We start from the raw sequence: 20334 nt of genomic DNA, 5'->3' as shown, positions 1-20334 counted from the left end.
GCCTGAAGGTGGCAGGCAGAGCCTGGGGTTCTATGTGGCTTTCTTGGGCTGCAAAGGGAACAAAGGCTTTCTCTACAGGAGGTGGGGCTGGCCTGAGATGTGAGGTGGTTTAGGCGTAGCAGGTGGGACAGTGTCTGGTGCTGGGGCATCTGAGAGTTGACACATATCCAGCCTGTCTCCTGCTCCCTCCAGTCCACCGTGTTCAGAAATGAGGAATGACTGGGAGAAGCAGTGATGTCTCCCAGGGCTCAGTGGTCAGCACTGGTCACTGGTCTCTGTTTCTTCTCCCATCCCATGTCAGGGCCTCTCCGTTGCTCTGCAGCTGCTGCTGGTAGATCCACCATGTGGGAGCTAACAGTCCTTCTGCTCCTGGGTGAGTCCTCAGTGAGGCAACACTGGCCCAAGAACTTTAGGTACGGGGAAGAGTGGAGTCAGGGTGTATATGTGTGTTGGGGGGGATATTCAGTCCTCAGTTTGTTATCTATTTTTGGAGAGGAAAAGAGGAGAGGGGCTTTCTCAGAGTTGAGGGAACTAAAGGCAGAAGAAAAACATGTCTTGGGATTTGTTGAATCTTTCCTATGGTCAAGAGAGGCCCCCTTTTCCTTTCATTGCCAACATTCTCCTTCTTCTTTCTTGTTTTGTAGTTCCAAGCAGTGGACAAGCTGGTGAGTCTTACACACCCCTCACCCCAATTTTCTGTGACTTCTACTCCAACCATCCCAAGCGACCTGCCTGGGTACTCTCCACTTCTTAGCTGTTCCAGGGTAGCGTCTCTTCTCATGGCTTCTCAATCCCTGTGACTCAGTTTGCCAGCAGGCCTGGCACTTAGACATGGGTGCTCACCAAGGGACTAGTTGATAGCCCAGTGTGGTCTCTCCTCTCCCAGAGACGGACTAGTAACCTGGGTCCTAGAAACTGGCATTTTCTGATATTTTCTAACCTGAGATCTCATCCTTGGGCGCCTCACCTTGATTCTCTTTTTCACATTGCCGCCTCCCATACCCTCTCCCCTAGCTACTCCAGAGAAGCCCATAGTGTCTCTGCACCCACCCTGGACCACAATCTTCAAGGGGGAAAAGGTAACCTTGCGGTGTGATGGGTACCACCCGCTGCTCCTGGAGCTTCGACCCATTAGCACTCTCTGGTATTTGGGCCACCTACTCCTGCCTTCTTATAAGAAGAGCATCGAGGTGCACACGCCAGGGGTGTATAGATGCCAGACACGCGGAGCACCTGTTAGTGACCCCATCCACCTCTCTGTATCTAATGGTGAGTGTCTGAACACTGGAGGGGCAGTACACACATCCTCTGGCAAGGCTGCCCCTCCTGTGGGAGAGGACACGGGGCCACTCTCATTGGGGTAGGAAGAGAGGGGTTGTACTGAGTCTGCCTGGCACTATGTGAGAGATGCAGTAAGGCTTGCATAGCCTCAAAGGTCCCTTTACCATCCTGTCAGTGGACAGTAAATAAACATTTCTGTTCATTTACCAGCTCAGAAGAGAAGAGAGTCTAAGGACCTGGGATACTGAATACTTTTGAGAAAGAGGGTTGGGCAGGAAGGGAAAGGGCAGTGCAAAGCAGGAAAAGTGAGGTTCCCTGGACAGGTTGCCTGCAACTGGGGGATTACTCTTGCTTGAACAGAGTGATGCTTCTTTGTGCCTCCCATTAGTAAAATAGGGACAATAACAGTGTCCATCTGTTCAGTTATTGTGAAGATTAAAAATGAATTATGAGAGGTTGTCAAAGAAAAAAGCAGATGAACAAAGCACTTCATCCAAGTTTTATTACACACACACACAAGTCAAGAAGAAACTAATTTCCTGGGAAGACATAAAGAGCTTCCAAACAGAATAAGAAAAGTAACAGTAATTTGTTCATTAGGGCACAGGATTGGCTACTTTGTAGGGAATATTTTGTCATTTTAGCCTGATAGGGCATATTTTATATTCAGAATTTAAAAGGTTATCACTCAATGTTCAGATTAGCATTTACACTTCATATCCATTCGTTGCTCAGTCTCTAAATCACGTCCGACTACTTGCAACCCCATGGGACTGCAGCACGCCAGGCTTCCCTGTCCTTCACTATCTCCCAGAGTTTGCTCAAACTCATGTCCATTGAGTCAGTAGTGCTATCTAACTGTCTCATCTTCTGCCACCCGCTTCTCCTCTTCCCCTTAATCTATCCCAGCATCAAGGTCTTTGCCAATGAGACAGCTCTTCGAATTAGGTGGAGGCCAAAGTATTGGAGCTTCAACTTCAGCAGCAGTCCTTCCAATGAATATTCAGGGTTGATTTCTTTTAGGACTGACAGGTTTGACCTCCTTGCAGTCCTAAGGACTCTCAAGAGTCTTTCCCAACACAATTCGAAAGCATCAATTCTTCGGGGCTCAGCCTTCTTTATGGTCCAACTCTCATCCACACTCCATGGTTTCTTGTTTGTAAACTGATAGCAAGCACAGATAAGATACTGAATATGATAGACAGTAGTTACTACTTGCACAACTGAGAGTACCATAGAGATCGTGGCTATTACTTGCAGAATTTTTTCTCCATGTAAAACACTTAAAGTGGCATTTAGCAGTACTTTGGCCACCTCATGCGAAGAATTGACTCATTGGAAAAGACTCCGATGCTGGGAGGGATTGGGGGCAGGAGGAGAAGGGGACGACAGAGGATGAGATGGCTGGATGGCATCACTGACTCGATGGACATGAGTCTGAGTGAACTCCGGGAGTTGGTGATGGACAGGGAGGCCTGGCGTGCTGCGATTCATGGGGTCTCAAAGAGTAGGACATGACTGAGTGACTGAACTGAACTGAACTGAGGGCTGTGTAAATGTTAGCTAGTATGATGATAAGGTAAATAAGGGTACTGCAGAAGGTGCCTAAGGCTGTCCTGCGGGGGTGGGGTGGGGAGGCCCTCAGCTATGTTTTCTGGAGGAGATAAGATCTAAGTTCAGACCTGCAGGATAAGTAGGCCTCAACTTAAGTAGGTGAAGAGGCCTTCTTGGCAGGTACTAAGGCTCTGGGCAGTGCCAGTTCTCCCAGCAGTACAGTATGGATGGACTTAGCCTGCATTGTAAGGTGGAAAAGGAGACACGGGGCAGGGGAGAATTTTGAGATGGTGCTGAAAAGGTAAGCAGGGGCCAGGTCAAGAAGGCCTTGATGCCATCTTAAGGCGTTTAAACTGGATTCTGACGGACACTACTCTTTGAGGCTGGAACCAAGTCTCAGCCATCAATACCTAAGGTTGGCCTTCCCCTTTCCCTTGCCACTCACCATCTGAGGCTCCTGGGGTGTCCAGGAAGGGAGAAGGGGATTGGTGGGGGGTAAGGGTAAGGAAGAAGGGAGCAGGGAGGTGGAGAAGAATGGGTCACCCCAAGGGCTGGACTTTCTCTTGGAATCAGGCTGTTTGTGCTGACTGTCGTAGACTGGCTGATCCTGCAAGTGCCCTATGCTGCGGTGTTCGAGGGCGAGCCGCTGGTCATGCGCTGTCGCGGCTGGTACGATAAGATCGTCTACAAACTTCACTACTACCACGATGGCCAACCCGTGCGCTACTTCCACTCCAGCGCCAACTACACGGTACCCCAGGCCCGCGCCAGCGACAGCGGGCGCTACCAGTGCTCCGGCACCATGCGCATTCCCGTGGAAAGCGCGCCCATGTTCTCCGCCAAGGTGGCCGTAACCGTGCAAGGTGGGGGAGACGGGGCCGGGGAGGGGGACAAACAAGCCCTGGGAAATTCTGGGACAGAAACCCGGCGGGGAAATGAAGGGGCGAGAGTTATAGTAGCCGGCAAGCTGGGGATTTCTCTGCGGGACCACGAGCACGTTCTCCTCTCCTTCTTAGTGTGAAGTCGCACTTGATCTTTAAGCCTGGGTAGGGGCAGGGGTCCCGGCTTCTTTCTCTGGGTAGGCACCCATGTAGGGGGCAGCTCTCTCCGCAGCCCCAGCCAGAATGACAGTGGCAGTAAATGGGATCACGGTGGGACTGGGGCGAGGGAACTGCTTCCAGGCGTCCTGAGACCCCTTCTAGGCTGGAGGATCAGAGCTGGATGTCAGTCGGGAAGTGACTCGAGGCGTCTGACTTGGTGCCGCTCCATTCAAGCTTTCCCCTTCCCTCGTGGACTCGTCTCCCACATTTTCAAAGACTTTCCTCCCTTCACGTGTACACACCATCTCCTCCCTGGTGGGTTAGAGGTCCTCGTGGGAAACCGGAGCGGGAGAGGGGTCGTGGGACTACAAAGCTGGGCCCGGTTTCCTGGGACCCTTGCGCCGGCCTAAAGTGCACCTTTGGCCACTGGGCCCCCGCTTCCGCAGAGCTGTTCCAGGCGCCCGTGCTGAGGGTGATGGGCCGGGTGGAGGCTCGCGGCGGGGCCTTCGGAGGAGTGGTCTTGCGCTGCGAGACGCGCCTGCACCCGCAGAAGCGCGACACGCCGCTGCAGTTCGCCTTCTACAAGTACAGTCGCCCCGTGCGCCGCTACGACTGGGACCCGGAGTACACGGTCCCCGAGCCGGAGGTCGAGGAGCTGGAATCGTACTGGTGCGAGGCGGCTACAGCCACCCGCAGCGTCCGGAAACGTAGCCCATGGCTGCAACTCCCGGGCCGCGGTGAGTGACGGCCCTTCCCGAAGCCTTCAGGGCGGGCAGCCCCGGCCGCCCAGCCTCCGCCCACGCCTTCCGGAAACGCCCGTCACTCCCCACCCCCTCTCCTGCCCCGCCGTCCCGCTCCACCGCCTCCCGCACCCCTGCCTTCCTCACCCCTCCCGCTCATTTCCCGCCTCCTCGCCGTCCCCACTCGCCTCCCCGGCCCGGCCAGTCCTTCGCCCCCTTTTCCCCCCTCAGGCCATGGGAGAATGGTTTCAGCCGAGCGTTTCTCTGTGTGCTGTGTTCGCAGGTTCTTCCCTGGACTTGGCGTCCACCACCGCCCCGGACCCCGGTAACCAGCCGCTTTCCTTCAGAAAGCCCCCGGTGTCCAGATCGGTCCCGTCGGTCCCCTCCGTCCCGAATGTCACCCCAGCGGGGCCGCCGTTCCCCGCGGGCGGAGCCCCCACCGCTGGGCCACCGGCGTGTGCGCCACCGACACCCTTGCAACAAACCGCTGGCGCCCTAAAACCCGACGTGGCGCTTCTGCTTCGAGAAATGCAGCTGCTCCAAGGCCTCCTCAGCCGGGTGGTCCTGGAATTAAAGGAGACACAGCCCTTGCCAGGGCACACAGTCGAGACCCCCAGTTCCCACTCGGCTGTGAGTCAGGGAACCCCTGAGACCACTACTGTGGAGAGCTGAGGGAGGGGGTGGCTACAGTCCCCTCTCCAGGCACATCCACCTCTGGTCTCTCCTGCTCCCGTCACGTGGAGACCTTCCTAAGCCACCTGTTTCATCCCTGTGTTTCGCTGTGGTTTATAAAGTGTGGTAGCTGACACGTCAATCTCACCCAGCACATCTGAGCAGTTTGTAACCCCAAGGCCTTCCCTCTCATCTCTTCCTTCGCCTCACAGATTTCAGTAGGGAAGTAGAAATCTGCTATTTACTGCTTTGAGGTTGACTTTTGGAAGTGAATTTAGTCATCCTTAGCTTTTCAATGTAAACCGGCACAACTCATATTTCAGCACAAGGTTATTTTGGTACTAAACTCTTTGGCACATTTAAGGGTCAATAATTACAACCCTAATTATTCATCATGAATTGAAAGTTAAAATTTAAAAGATTTTCAGTTCTGTTTCTGATGAGTTTATACCTTCAAAGTCCTGTGTTATAGTTTTAGAGACAGAAAGGGATTTGTGTGGGTCTCCCGTTCCAGGTTAAGGGTGAGTGTACACTTAGAGCCACCCAGATGCACCTCCCACACCAGCATAGCTAGACAGACTCTGATGGGCTCTGGTGGCAGCAGGCAGGCCCTGCTCATTTTAGCCTAAATTAAACAACTGCATCGAGAAATCTCTTTGAAGAAAGTTTAAGACAAATTCTCAAAATTGCTGTATTCTAGTTTTTGCCAGTTTCTTACTTCTATAAGAGCCATTCCAACACTAAGACACAGTTCAATCTTTATAAGTTCCTCATCTGCCTACTAAAACTATGAGATCTCAGCAGAGCTGGTGTGAATTATTTCCAGGAGAATTCTTTCTCATTAGGCCTATACCCTTCATCAGTTAACCTTTACTGACTACTCTACCCTCCCACCCTTCTAGTCTATAGGTATTCAGTCACAATGCAATTTCCCTTTCTTTTTGAGTGATTAATCAGTATCACATTAACATCCTTCATCTTTTTCTTCTTCTTACCTTCTTACTTTCTTCAAGTATCATCTTCACCATGTTATTACTACCAAGTCACTGAAATTATATAAGAAGAGAGGCAGGTGGGTTCACACATATATTACACTGCAATGGGATAAGTGCTTCTGTGAAACACTAGGAATTCAGTGGAGGAAACTTAATCTTGAAGGAAAGCAAGATTTCACCAAGTGAAGATGGGAAAATATTGAGGAGTGGGGGATGCAGGCTGAGGATGCAAAAGCAGAGACGTGGAAGACCATAGTGTGTTTGTAGAGTTGCAAATAATTAAAAGTGGCTGGAGAATTATATGTGTTTATGTGTGTGTGTATGGCAGGGTAGGGTATATTTTAGGCAGAAGGTGGCAGGAGATGAACATGGGGAAGTAGAAAGGGTTCAGAACATGGAAGTCTTGTTAAGAGGTTCTTAAACCTGTTGGAAAATTGGGATGGATATGCGGAAGCATTCTTTATTGAGGGCATAAATAAACCTTACTGGAGGAGAAGCTAATTTAAAATTACGAAAGAGCGATCAAATAAACTGATCTCAGCGGACACTTGCTTATACCTTGAGAAGGTATGTTCAGGCACTATAATCCAGTGTTGGGCTTCTGGTCTTTGTGCCTCTGCTTTTCAGCTTTCTATGCAGGCTAGCTTCCCAGAATCTTTCCTTGGCATGCCTTCCCTGGCTAACCCGACTCTACTTCAGTGGCCCCATTGTGATTTTGTTCCCCTGATGTTTCTGCTGTCTCTTTATCCAGATAGAAAATGAGTAGCATTAGTGTCATGACTAGCATTGATTACCTAATCAAAGAATCTCACCCATTAAAAAAAAGTCAGTTGATATGTATAACTGATTCACTTTGCTGCATAGCAGAAACGAACACAACATTGTAAAGCAATTATACTTCAATAATAAGTAATTTTAAAATATCAGTTGATCATTTCTTAAGGGAGTGAAATGGTGAAATAGCCATTCAAAAGAGCGTTTTATCTCTTCACTATCTCCTCATTCACGGCAGCCACAATATCTTCCTTCCTGCCACCTACCTCCATTTAGGGCCAGGGATGTGGGGGATGGGGAAGAATAAGACTTATGGGTTAGAATGAAATCATTCATGATGCAACTTCTCTATTTATGTTGTGTGGCAAGGGAAGGAGTAACTTTTATGCCTTTTAGTCTCCATGTCTTTAAGCCCCCCAAATCTCCTTGATCTTCCCCTACAAGACCTATTAATGATCTCCCAGGAAGACCTGCACTAAGGAAATACTGAGAAATGTCAGACAGACAGCTTACTGGCCATGCTCCTCTCGAGGTGGGGCGGGGTAGGGGAGGGTGGCGCGGGGCGCTGTGAGTCCTCATCCAGCTTCATCAGGTTCCAGCATGCTTTTAGGGAAACAGAAGTCTGGCTAGCTAGCCCAGGCTACCCAAGGAGAATCTCAAGCTCATTCTCAAGCAGCAAGGGTAGCAACAGAATGCTGGAGAAACCTGGGGAGGAAGCCACTACTCTCTGGTTCTCTGATCACTTCTATGTCTCAGTCTCAGGCCTTGACCGTAAACCTATGAGTATCCATACCAGATACCAGACAAGGAACCCGGAAGTCCTCCATCAGACAGCAGAAAGGGTCCTGGCAAGTTTCCTTTGGATCTCAGCCTCCCTCTCTCATACTGTCCTCCCTGAGTCTAAGTTTCTCATCTGGACTTGACTCTGTGGAAGGAAGGAACTCAACTCCGGCTTCCACGCTTAATGACTTTTTTCCTAAGAGAGTGAATCAAATCCTCTAGGTTCAAGTCCAAAGTCCCTATCATGACATATGGAGCAGTCACACAGGCCACTTGCTCTCTCTCCATGGAGCCTCTTTCATGTCTCTGTGCCTCTGCATATACTTTTGCGTCGTCAACTCTGTTGGTGAGTCATGGACTGCACAGGCCTTCTGAGTTCAAACTCTCTCATCTGGAAAAAGAGGGAAATAAGAGTAACCTTAAAGAGGTTAAAGCGTCTGCCTGGAATATGGGAGACCCGGGTTCGATCTCTGGGTTGGGAAGATCCCCTGGAGAAGAAAATGGCAACCCACTCCAGTACTCTTGCCTGGAGAATCCCATGGAGGGAGGAGCCTGGTAGGCTATAATCCATGGGGTCGCAAAGAGTCAGACACAGCTGAGCGGCTTCACTTTCACTTAGAGAGGGAAAGACAAATAAACAGATTTTTTTCATTACTAAAGGTTCTAAGTCAGGGGATGCTAAGGTGCTTAGAAGCACAGAGGAGGAGCACTAAGCCCAGCATGGAGGCTCACAAGTCACTTTCCAAAGAGATGACGTCTGCCAGTGCCTATTGATGAACTACTAGGTTATTTCCAAACTTCTGTTGTTTTAAATTATGCTGCAATGAAGATTCTCACACTTAGATCTTTAGACACATATTTGACTATATCTGTAGGGCAAACTCCTAGCCTTAAGTAGAATTGTTAAAGAAAATGAGTCCTTTTAAATTTTAATAGATATTGTCAAATTATGTCTGAGAGAGCTTGTTTCTCTTACCCTGGTCAGGAGAGTACATCATTGTAGTTATATATTTCTTTTAAAAAATTAATTCATATATTTTTGGTTGCACTGAGCCTTCGGTACTTCGAGAGGGCTTTCTCTCGCAGCAGCAAGTGGGGGCGGCTGCTCTTCAGCTGGGCACCGGCTTCTTGCAGTGGCTTCTCTTGTTGCAGAGCGCAGGCTCCAGTTGTACGGGCTTCAGTAGTTGCAGCTCATAGGCTCTAGAGCTCGGGCTTTATAGTTGTGGCTCAAAGGCTTAGTTGCTCAACAGTATGTAGAATCTTATCAGACCAAAGATCAAACCCATGTCCCTTGCATTGGCGGGTGGATTCTTATTTATTGTACCACGAGGGAAGTCCTATATTTCTTAATAAACCCAGAGAAACTCTTGACCCCTTATCTACTGTTGAATTTCCCCAGTTGAATCCTGGCAACATTGCTAACTTTGTGCTGTGCAACAGCTCAGCAGTGCAATCCTTGCAGAGTCAATGTCCCTGATTGTAGTTCTAACCCACCCATCGTCTGAATTCTTGTTAGCTGGGCTGCAGTTAACTAAGAGAATGTACTCTTGACTATATTTCCTTATTAAATGTGACCTTTCTTCCAAGTAGAGCTCTTATTCCAAGCCAGATCAACCTAGTTCTCCACCCAGTTCCCAAGGTGTACTGCAGTTTGCCCGTATTACTTTAGTTTATTCCCCAGTCACTATACCTGCACTACACCTTCGAAGATAATTGGTTTCAATGCTTAACATTCTAATTATAATAAGAGGCCTCATATAACTGTACATCCCTGATTCAGCTAACATCTGAGGCTAAAGAACTGGTACACTTAAGTCTTTTTCAGTTCAAAGGAGCTGATGTGGGAGATGACCACTCTCCCGTTTCTTTACAGTAAATATGCTTTTAATGTAGAATGTTAAGTTGTAGTAGCCAAGCTAATTAACTCTGGACCTAGAGGTGGCAGAGTATAGAGGTTAAGAACCCTGGCCAGCACTTAATAGACTTGGGTTCAAACATCACCCTTACTACTTACCATCTGGGTTACAAAGGGTAAGACACAACTTAGCGACAACAGCAAGACTTGGGCAAGAGATTTTCTCCCTGAAGTTGTATTTCCTCATCTGCAAAGCACAGTAATAATAGCATCTTCCTTACAGAATTGCTAGAAGGATTCAATGAGGTTATCCAAGTAACATACTTGATAGAAGCTATTATCACATTATCACTGTAGTTCACAGCATCTAAAATGACATTGACTATAGGATGCACCATTGAGCAGAACATTAAGGAAAGAAATTGTGGCCAAATAGCCACACAATGTCTTTTAGGCTTAATTAGAAACAGAAAATTTTTAAATTTTCTATTTTTAAATTCAAATTTCACTCTTGAAAGTGAAAGTGTTAGTTGCCAATCATGTCTGACTCTTTATGACCCCATGGACGGTAGCCCGCCATGGTCCTTTGTCCATGGAACTCTCCAGGCAAGAATACTGGAGTAGCTATTCCTTTCTCCAGGAGATCTTCCCGACCCAGGAGTTAAACCCAGGTCTCCTGTGTTGCAGGCAGACTCTTTACCATCTGAGCCACTAGGGAAGCCCTATAATCACTCTTCAGTTCAGTTCAGTCGCTCAGTTGTGTTTGACTCATTGCGACCCCATGAATTGCAGCATGCCAGGCCTCCCTGTCCATCACCAACTCCTGGAGTTCACTCAAACTCATGTCCATCGAGTCAGTGATGCCATCCAGCCATCTCATCCTCTGTCATCCCTTTCTCCTCCTGCCACCAGTCCCTCCCAGCATCAGAGTCTTTTCCAGTGAGTCAACTCTTCACATGAGGTGGCCAAAGTACTAGAGTTTCAGCTTTAGCATCATTCCTTCCAGTGAACACCCAGGACTGATGTCCTTTAGAATAGGCTGGTTGGATCTCCTTGCAGTCCAAGGGACTCTCAAGAGTCTTCTCCAATACCACACTTCAAAAGCATCAATTCTTCGGCTCTCAGCCGTCTTCACAGTCCAACTCTCACATCCATACATGACCACAGAAAAAACCATAGCCTTGACTAGACGGACCTTTGTTGGCAAACTAATGTCTCTGCTTTTGAATATTCTATCTATATTGGTCATAACTTTCCTTCCAAGGAGTAAGCATCTTTTAATTTCATGGCTGCAGTCACCATCTGCAGTGATTTTGGAGCCCCCCAAAAATAAAGTCTGACCTGTTTCCACTGTTTCCCTATCTATTTCCCATGAGGTGATGGGACCAGGTGCCATGATCTTAGTTTTCTGAATGTTGAGCTTTAAGCCAACTTTTTCACTCTCCTGTTTCACTTTCATCAAGAGGCTTTTTAGTTCCTCTTCACTTTCTGTCATAAGGGTGGTGTCATCTGCATATCTGAGGTTATTGCTATTTCTCCCGGCAATCTTGATTCCAGCTTGTGCTTCTTCCAGCCCAGGATTTCTCATGATGTTCTCTGCATATAAGTTAAATAAGCAGGGTGACAATATACAGCCTTGACGTACTCCTTTTCCTATTTGGAACCAGTCTGTTGTTCCATGACCAGTTCTAACTGTGGCTTCCTGACCTGCATATAGGTTTCTCAAGAGTCAGGTCAGGTGGTCTGGTATTCCCATCTCTTTCAGAATTTTCCACAGTTTATATCACTCTTATGTATGCATAAAAAGGACAACATAAAGGAAATATATAAATTGGGTGAGGTATTCCTAAAACTATTCACTTTCAGAGTTTGACTTCTCTAAATCACTTTCCCCACTCATATTTATCAAAGATTTTTTTCCCATTCTTGCAACGTGCTCTTTCCTATGAAGAGCATTAGTAATGCAGCATTCCTTAAAAGAAGCCATAACAAGAGTAACACTCATCATTGCCAGACTCATAAGCTGGTTTTGCAATCATCATGAGTTAACTTACTTTTGACTTCAGCTGTGGGAGGCCTGGTTTTGAGTCCTGGGGCGGGAAGATCCCCTGGAGAAGGGAATGGCTACCCACTCTAGTATTCTTGTCTGGAAAATTCCATGGACAGAGGAGCCTGGTGGGCTACAGTCCATGGGGTCACAAAGAGTCAGACACAACTGAGTGACTAACACTTTCACTTTCAGGAATGTGGCTAAACATGTCTGATACACCACCCATTTCACTTCTCACAACCTATGAATGTTTCACTGTCATCTCTAGAAATTTCTCCCAAGATGCTCATACCGGTTCTTAAATTTTGAAACCAGTACTTTCATGTTCGTGTTTATTTAAGTAGTGCAAACTATGACACGATGACAGTCATAAGATGCATTGTACTTTCAGAGACATTAAAAGTAGTTTGAACAAAATTATCTCTTAGAATTAATGAAATACAAAATGCATCCTAAAAGCAAATTTCAATATGTCTAGAAAAAAAGTTACACATGACCCTACGTGTAACCTGAGACTAAAGATGGACTTTTTTTTTCAGTTGAAGAGGAAGTCCTCAAAAATCTGAAAGGAATTTAAAAGCTGTTTAGTTCAACCAAGAAACCACTTATTAAGATTCTAAACTTCTCCTGCCATGTGGCCACATTTGACTTCCTGTGGGTATTCGGTCCTCGTTGCCTCCCAAGGACAATTCACTTTATATTAGGAGGAGTGGGCATGCTCAGTTGTGTCTGACTCTTTGGACCTCATGGGCAGTAGCCTGCCAGGCTCCTCTGTCATGGAATTTTCCAGGTGAGAATACTGGAGTGGGTTGCCATTTCCTACTCCCAGGGATCTTCCTAACCCAGGGATCAAACCTATATCTCTTGGGTCTCCTGCATTGGCAGGTGGGTTCTTTACCACTGCCTGGGATAACTCTGGCAATTGGAAAGTTCTTCCTATGGGTAATGAGCAAAATGATTTTGTTATAGCTTCTACTCACCGTGCCTCCTAGAGTTACACACAACAGATCTAATTCCTCATCCTCTTGTTAGGCCTTTGGATGTTTAAAGACGCTGCTTAAGTCATGCTTAGTTTTCTTAAAGATAGACTCTGTTTGTTTCAGTGTTTTCAACTGTTTTTAATTTAGAATTCCTTCCCCATCCTGGCTTTTCTGGGCACATCTCTGTATTTGATTTAAAATGTGGGACCCATAACTGACTGGGTGTGTCCAGGGAGAAAAAGGCAGGAAGGCAGAATTTTATTTTTATTTTTTTACAATTAAGCAATTGCACTTGTGACAGGATGTCAAAAGTGATATTTCATGATGCAATGCAACAGACATGGAATTCTGAAGCCAGATCATCATACACAGAATGTACAAAGGAAATGACCAAAGATTTGTTCTCTGGCTTTTGGACTCTGAAATCAAATCAAGAAGATTAAAAAGGGGTTAGAGTATGGAGGGGAGAGAGGGTCTGTGAAGAGCTTTCTTTGACATATGAAGAGTTTCCATTACAATTCTTACTCATAGTGGGGAGTCTGGGGCGCTTATCCTCTCCCCCTCAAGCCTAATGAGGGCAGTCCCATGGCCTCACCCAGAGAGGTCTGAAATGTGTTCCCCGCAGTTGTGAGACACAGGGAACTGGGCCTGACTCACTCTTGAGAAAGCTAAGGTGAGTTGTGGCCATAGGATGGAGAAGTCTGTTTTGGGATTCTACACTACAAAATTTGTGGAGGCAAAGCTAGGTATGTACATATTTCCATGGTCCATGAAAGACAGAGCTGCCATGGGGTTAGCTTGCGTGTGTGTGTGCTAAGTTGCCTTAGTCAGACATGACTCTTTGCAACCCTGTGGACCATAGCCCACCAGTCTCCTCTCTCCCTGGGATTCTCCAGGAAAGAATACTGGAGTGGGGAAGTGAGTTGCTGTGCCCTCCTCCAGGGGATCTTCCCAACCCAGGGAGGGAACCCACACCTCATACATCTCCTGCACTGGCAGGTGGGTTCTTTACCACTAGTGCCACCTGGGGCATGGTTCCTGTATAATAAGGCCACCAGAAGGGGTTGAAAAAAATACCGGAAAAGCTGGAGGTGAGTCTGGATTCCCAGAGATTGAGGAAAGAGGTGTAAGTGAACACCTGGAAAAAGATACACCTGTCTTGAATATCAGAGGGGATCAGTCCCCCAAAATGAACACCTCCAAAAAGTCCACAAAATGTGTTCATGGGAGAAAGAATTGGCCATAGTCACCTCCAAACTCAGAGAGGAGGAAGCTGCTCATCCAAAGAGTTTTCTGCTTCCTTACCCATCCTTCCTTCCTTCCCTGTTATCCCCTTCTTTGGCCTGGGTGAGGTGAAAAGAAACAAACACTAAGGAGATGCAGAAAGAGAAACAAAGGAAAACCAATCAAGCTCCTTCAAGCTGCTTTCCCAAGTCAGGACCTAAACCCAATATGTATAAGGACAAAGAGTTATCTCAGAATTAAGCTTTAAGTTCTGATTAACATCTAAGACTGGGCATTCTAATTCATAAATTGAAACTATATTTGTGACTAAAGTCATTTAAGGAATATGAACTGCCAAGAGCAGCAGAAAAGTCAGGGATTGGCTCAAACTTTAATGTATGCATGAATCAGCCAGGGCTCTTATGCAAATACAGATTATACCCAGTGGGTCTGGGGTAGGACCTGAGAGCCTGCCTATCTAACAAGTTCCCAATTGATGCTAGTGACTTTGAGTAGCAAGAGGAGCAGGGGATTACTCCACTGAATGAATCTGAAATGGATTATGAAATATTAAGAAAGCTGAATTTTGATCATTCCATGAATTGTGCTTTCAGCATACCTGTCTGCTATGGTCCAAGAAATAGATGCTCAGGGCCCTGCCTCTCAGCACCACAGAGATCCACTGGGATCCACTGGGATCTCTGATATTGCTGCTGCTGAAGAAACCAAGAGCGTCATCCACCTGGTTTACAGAAGCCACCGAAGCTGCAGAAGTACAGCCTCGGCTTCACTTTCACCTTCCATATATTGTCTAAGGGCTTCTGAGTCACCAGACCTAGCTGCAAGGGAGTCTTGATCCCTTTTTGCTTTCCAGGATCTTTAGGTCAGAAGGGCACTTGAAAAGGTAGTGAAGTGAATGTTCATCCCACTTCCATGGACAATAAAGGGGTGAGTCCTATGTAGACTTTTACTATTGTGAAGGACCTAAAGATTTACGGCAACTTGTTAATTTTAGAGGTCAGTAAATGAAGATGCAGAAACTGAAAGACTTGTTAGTGGTGGGGTAGAAACAGAGCTCAGGTCTTTTGAGAAGGAATTCAGTGAGCCTAAAGGATAGCCCGGAGAAGGCAATGGCACCCCACTTCAGTACTCTTGCCTGGAAAATCCCATGGATGGAGGAGCCTGGCAGGCTGCAGTCCATGGGGTCGCTAAGAGTCGGACACAACTGAAGCGACTTAGCAGCAGCAGCAGCAAAAGATAGCCACTCTCCCAGGAGTCAGGTACTATTGTCCAGCTTCATTAAGCTATTGCTTGCAAACCCAAGAGAATGTTTTATCTAAGCCATACCTCTTTGACCCCCAATTTATGTAGTTAATTTGAGGGACCAAAGTCCAGGATCTTATATTTCTCTTTTTTGAATTTAGTTAGCTGGACAAAGACAAAGACAATTTTGGATCCAAATGTAATCCCTCTCAGCTGTAACACATGTAGATTAGATAAACATGTCTTGTGCACTGTAATACTAAAAAAAAAAAAAAAAAGAAACAGAAAGTTGAATAAAACAGATTAAAGAAATTTAGATGATGGCTCTATCTTATTAGAAATTTCTCTTATGATTGCCATTTATCCATTTTATTTTCCTCTCTTTGGGTGCAATTATTTAACCAATTACTAACTCAATTGCTCTAATATCCAACCTTTATTTCTTTTTTTAAAAAAATGTTTATTTCATATTATTATTTTTCATTGTTTATCACAGGATATTTAATATAGATCACTGTGCTACATACTATGATCTTGTTTATCCATCCTATATCTATATATATATATATAATAGTTTGTATCCCCAAATCCTAATCCATCCCTCCCCTACCTCCCCTCCCTCCCGTCAACCACAAGCTTGTTCTCTATGTGAGTCTGTTTCTGTTTAATATATAAGTTCATTTGTGCCATATTTTAGGTTCTGTATATAAGTGACATCACATGGTTTCTCTTTCTGACTTATTTCACTCAGTATGACACTCTCTAGGTCCATCCATGTTGTTGCAAATGGCATTATTTCATTCATTTTTATGGCTGAGTAGTATTCTATTGTGTGTATGTATGTGAATATATGTATGTATATACATATATGTATAATCATTTTTAAAAACAAACTTTTTATTTTGTATTGGGGTATAGCTGATTAACAATGTTGTGATAGTTTCAGGTGAACAGTGAAGGGACTCAGTGACACATATACATGTATCCATTCTTCCCCAAACTCCCCTCCCATCCAGGCTGCCACAACATTGAGCAGAGTTCCATGTGATATATAGTAGGTCCTTGTTTGTTATCTGCAGTATGTATATGTCTATCTCAAGCTCCCTGCTGCTGCTGCTGCTAAGTCGCTTCAGTCGTGTCCGACTCTTTGTGACCCCATAGACGGCAGCCCACCAGGCTCCCCTGTCCCTGGGATTCTCCAGGCAAGAACACTGGAGTGGGTTGCCATTTCCTTCTCCAATCCCTTTACCCTGGCAGCCATAAATTCCTTCTCTGAGTCTCTTTCTGTTTTGTAAGTAAGTTCATTTGTATCATATTTTAGATTCTGTGTATAAGTGATATCACATGGTTTTTTCCTTTCTCTTTCTGGAGACAGACTCACAGACTTCCAGAATGAGCTTATGGTTGCTGGAGGGAAGGGTGGGAAGAAAGGATAGTTAGGGAGTTTGGGAGGGACACCTTTATTCCTTATTCATGAGGAGATCTGTCTACAAGACTTCAGAAGTGCAGATTCAGTGGGTGAGAATCTCCCCTTACCTGCCTGTTTAGTCATAGTCAGAAAAACAGGCTAGTAAGGCAAGACTGTTCTTGGTAAGGTCATGCTGGCCCCTAGCGGATGCTTCTTCCACTTCTCCCCACCCACCAGCCTGCCCGTCCCTTCCTCCTCCTTCTTTCTCTTCCCTGTCCTCTCCCCCCTCCTTCTTGGACTGAGGTAGTATCATTGACAAACTTCCTCTTCTTGGGCTCTAAAATCACTGCAGATGGTGACCGCAGCCACGAAATCAGAAGACGGCTGCTTCTGGGCAGGGAAGCGATGACAAACCTAGACAGTGTGTTGAAAAGCAGAGACATTACTCTGCCGACAAAGGTCCATATTGTCAAGGCTGTGGTCTTCCCAGTGGTCACGCACGGTTGTGAGAGCTAGACTGTAAAGAAGACAGAATGCCAAAGAATTGATGCTTTCAAACTGTGGTGCTGGAGAAGGCTCCTGAAAGTCCCTTGGACAGCAAGGAGATCCAACCAGTCAACCTTAAGGGAAACCAACCCTGAATACTCGTTGGAAGGACTGATGCTGGAGCTGAATCTCCAGTATTTCAGTCGTCTGATAGGAACAGCTGACTTGTTGGAAAAGTCCCTAATGCTGGGAAAGACTGAGGGCAGAAGGAGAAGAGGGTGTCAGAGGATGAGATGGCTGGATGGTATCACCAATGCAGTGCACACGAACTTGGGCAAACTTTGGGAGATGGTGAGGGACAGGGAGGCCTGGCGTGCTGCAGTCCATGGGGTCCCAAAGAGTCAGACACAAGTGGGCTACTGAATAACAACAACAATTGACACATAATGTTATATTAATACTAGTTTCAGTTCCATAAATAATGATTTGATATTGGTATATGTTGCAAAACGATCATCACAATAAGTCTAGTTAACATCCCCCACTGTATATAGTTACATATATATTTTTTGGTGGTGAGAACTTTTAAGATCTACTCTCTCAGCAACTTTTAAACAGTATTATTAACTATAGTCATCATGCTTTCTACAGTTGATAATGCTAGAATTCATATGAATTGCTTCTTTTATAAGTGCGTATGAGAAATTCCTGCAGTAACCTGCATTGTTTTGGATTAGTAATGGTTTGATACCCTAAAGGTATAGAAGCAGATGGGGCTTATCCACTTGCTACCCCGCTATCCATGTTATATTTTGTGACCCCACTAAGGAATTCTGAGATCCTCGTGTGCAAGGGGCTCCATAAACTTGAGGCTTGTGTGGGACTTGTAGTGGCCTCTTCCTTCACAACAGCTACAACTCTGTGTGGCTGCTGTTAGGACTGCATTGGTTAGTGGGACCCAACACATGTCCCAGGACCGCTTGTGAAGTCTCAGGATAAACCATGTATTTCTCAGATGCTGGGCGCCCTTAATGAAACATTCTCAAGCATCTCAGCCCTCATATCTCTGTGCCTTCTCCCTCACTGCTCTCTGTCTTCCGACTACTCTTCCAGCCCTTTCTCCCTCACAGCTCTTTCCTTCACCTGTGGGAAAGACCCAACTCAAATGCCGCCTTCCTGGACAATTTCCCCCAGTTTCCTCCAGCCAAAATGAATAATTTCTTTGGCCTGAGCCTCCAAGCATTGTTTGTACTGGCAGTTTAATACAGAATGTGGGTATTTGCACCTCTGTCTGCATAGTGAAGGCTTGAGTTAAAGGGCTTCACCGTATTCCAGGCTGCATCTCCAATTTGGGACCATACAAAATGCTTCTATTGAACATCCAAATCTAGCCTTTTCTCTTTATTTGGACTGTTTCCTCCTGCAATCTTGAATGTTTGTAAATATATAGCCTTGACACGCTCCTTTCCCAATTTTGAACCAGTCTGTTGTTCCATGTCTGCTTCTAACTGTTGCTTCTTGACCTGCAAACAGGTTTCTCAGGAGGCAGGTGAGGTGGTCTGATATTCCCATCTCTTTAAGAATTTTCCAGTTTGTTGTGATCCACATAGTCAAAGGCTCTAGCATAGTCAATGAAGCAGAAGTAGATGAATTTCTGGATTTCTCTTGCTTTTTTTTTTTATGATCCAACAGATGTTGGCAATTTGATCTCTGTTTCCTCTGCCTTTTCTAAAAATACATCTTGGAAAATGAGATAGTTGATAGGAAACACACTTAGAAGAAGCAGCTGAGTATATATTTGGTATAAGGAGGGGCAAGCAACAGCATTTTTAAAGGATATAGAAATGTTCTGTGTACTGACCAAAAGTTTATAGAATTTCTGATTTTTATAGTTTAAAATCATTTAGCGAATGTTAGAGAAGGCTTTATTTTAGGCTGGGGCCACTGAAATTCAGAGGGCTTAACTGGCTTGGCCAAGTTATAACACTGATACATGATAGAACCAAAACTTAAGTCTAGAACATGCATCCAAGTCCAGAGCTCTTTCCATTACAACACACTGGACTATATTTAGGCAGCGAGAGTACTCCAAAGGTTGTGATGTTGGGAAGGGGCAACTTTGGCCATTCTCTGTATTTTGCTTGTCTGGGGAGGAATGGAGGGAGAAGAGTTTTGCAAAATATAATCCAGCAAACCTCTGACATGTAATAGGGAACATCTTTGCCCTACTCATCTGACTCTTTGTTTACCAGTTTCTCTTTTAGTCAAAAAGGAACTGAGAGCACAACCCAAATATCACTAACCAGTTCCTGCCCCAGTGTTTCTCAAATGGCTTGTCCCCAAATGTGATGGGTTGTCAAATATTAGGGGTGGGTGGGGGGCACAGTTGGGAGCAAGGCAGGAGAAGGTGTTGGGTCAGTGGACCAAGCTATCCTTACATAAGGAGGGGGTTTCAACTCGCTTCAGTCATCTCTGTTCGCAGGGCTTCGTGGTGATGTTATTTCCTCAGAATCTTGACAAGAGGTGCCCTTCTAGGGAAGGAGGACACGTTTTTACAAGACAGGACTCTAATATGTGACTTCAGAATGTTGTTGAAGCAGCATGGGTAGTTAGGGCCCTCTTACCGCTAAGTCTCATGACCACTGAATTCCTGGACTGATGACGCTCAGTGATTTATCTCTGCTCACCAACTTCCTCAGGACACGCCATCTGCGGTCATTTCTCCCTCGCTGCAGCTCAGCCTCTCCTGCACAGCATCCTCTACGAGCTGCTTCAGGGGCAATGGTGCAGCTTGGGATTTCTTTCTCCCAGTGATAACACATATTGATGAGTTAATTCTTATTAGAACTCTGCAATGTGGCTATAATTTCTCCTATTTTGCTATGGGAGACTTGGGTTCGATCCCTGGGTTGGGAAGATCCTCTGGAGGCGGGCATGGCAATCCACTCCAGTATTCTTGCCTGGAGAATCCCCCAAGAACAGAGGAGCCTGGCGGGCTACAGTTTACGGGGTGGTGAAGAGTCAGACACAACTGAACGACTAAGCACAGCACAGCATTTCTATTTTGCAGGTGAAGAAACTGAGGCTTAGAGAAATCATATAAATTTCTACAGGCACATGATTACATATTGGTAGGTAATAGGGTCAGAAGAAGCTTGGGATTCAGACCTGGGTTTTCTCTGGTTGCAGACTGTGTGCCTCAAAGACGTGTCAAATCTGAACTCATCACTTT

At 45.9% G+C, this 20334-nt stretch overlaps 1 protein-coding gene across 1 annotated transcript; it reads left to right on the top strand.

The window, feature by feature from the left end:
* The first annotated feature begins 342 nt into the window (after positions 1–342).
* FCRLB (Fc receptor like B) lies at positions 343–6715 on the top strand. The gene is made up of 6 exons (XM_006072668.4): positions 343–373; positions 645–665; positions 1015–1269; positions 3432–3698; positions 4322–4612; positions 4899–6715. Exons 1-6 carry the CDS (start codon positions 343–345, stop codon positions 5285–5287), a joined length of 1254 nt encoding a protein of 417 aa, XP_006072730.4. The 3' UTR covers positions 5288–6715.
* The last annotated feature ends 13619 nt before the right edge of the window (positions 6716–20334 follow it).

This window comes from Bubalus bubalis, chromosome 6, assembly GCF_019923935.1.
Source record: "Bubalus bubalis isolate 160015118507 breed Murrah chromosome 6, NDDB_SH_1, whole genome shotgun sequence".
Classification (NCBI taxonomy): Eukaryota; Metazoa; Chordata; class Mammalia; order Artiodactyla; family Bovidae; genus Bubalus; species Bubalus bubalis.
Note: the sequence above shows the minus strand (reverse complement) of the source record. Positions and strands in the feature narration are given on the sequence as shown.

Excerpts from the sequence above, each read along its gene's own strand:
- FCRLB (XM_006072668.4), top strand. The coding sequence starts at position 343 with ATGTGGGAGCTAACAGTCCTTCTGCTCCTGG. Across the intron at positions 666-1,014 it reads TCCAAGCAGTGGACAAGCTG|CTACTCCAGAGAAGCCCATA; the intron begins GTGAGTCTTACA and ends CCTCTCCCCTAG. Across the intron at positions 4,613-4,898 it reads GCTGCAACTCCCGGGCCGCG|GTTCTTCCCTGGACTTGGCG; the intron begins GTGAGTGACGGC and ends CTGTGTTCGCAG.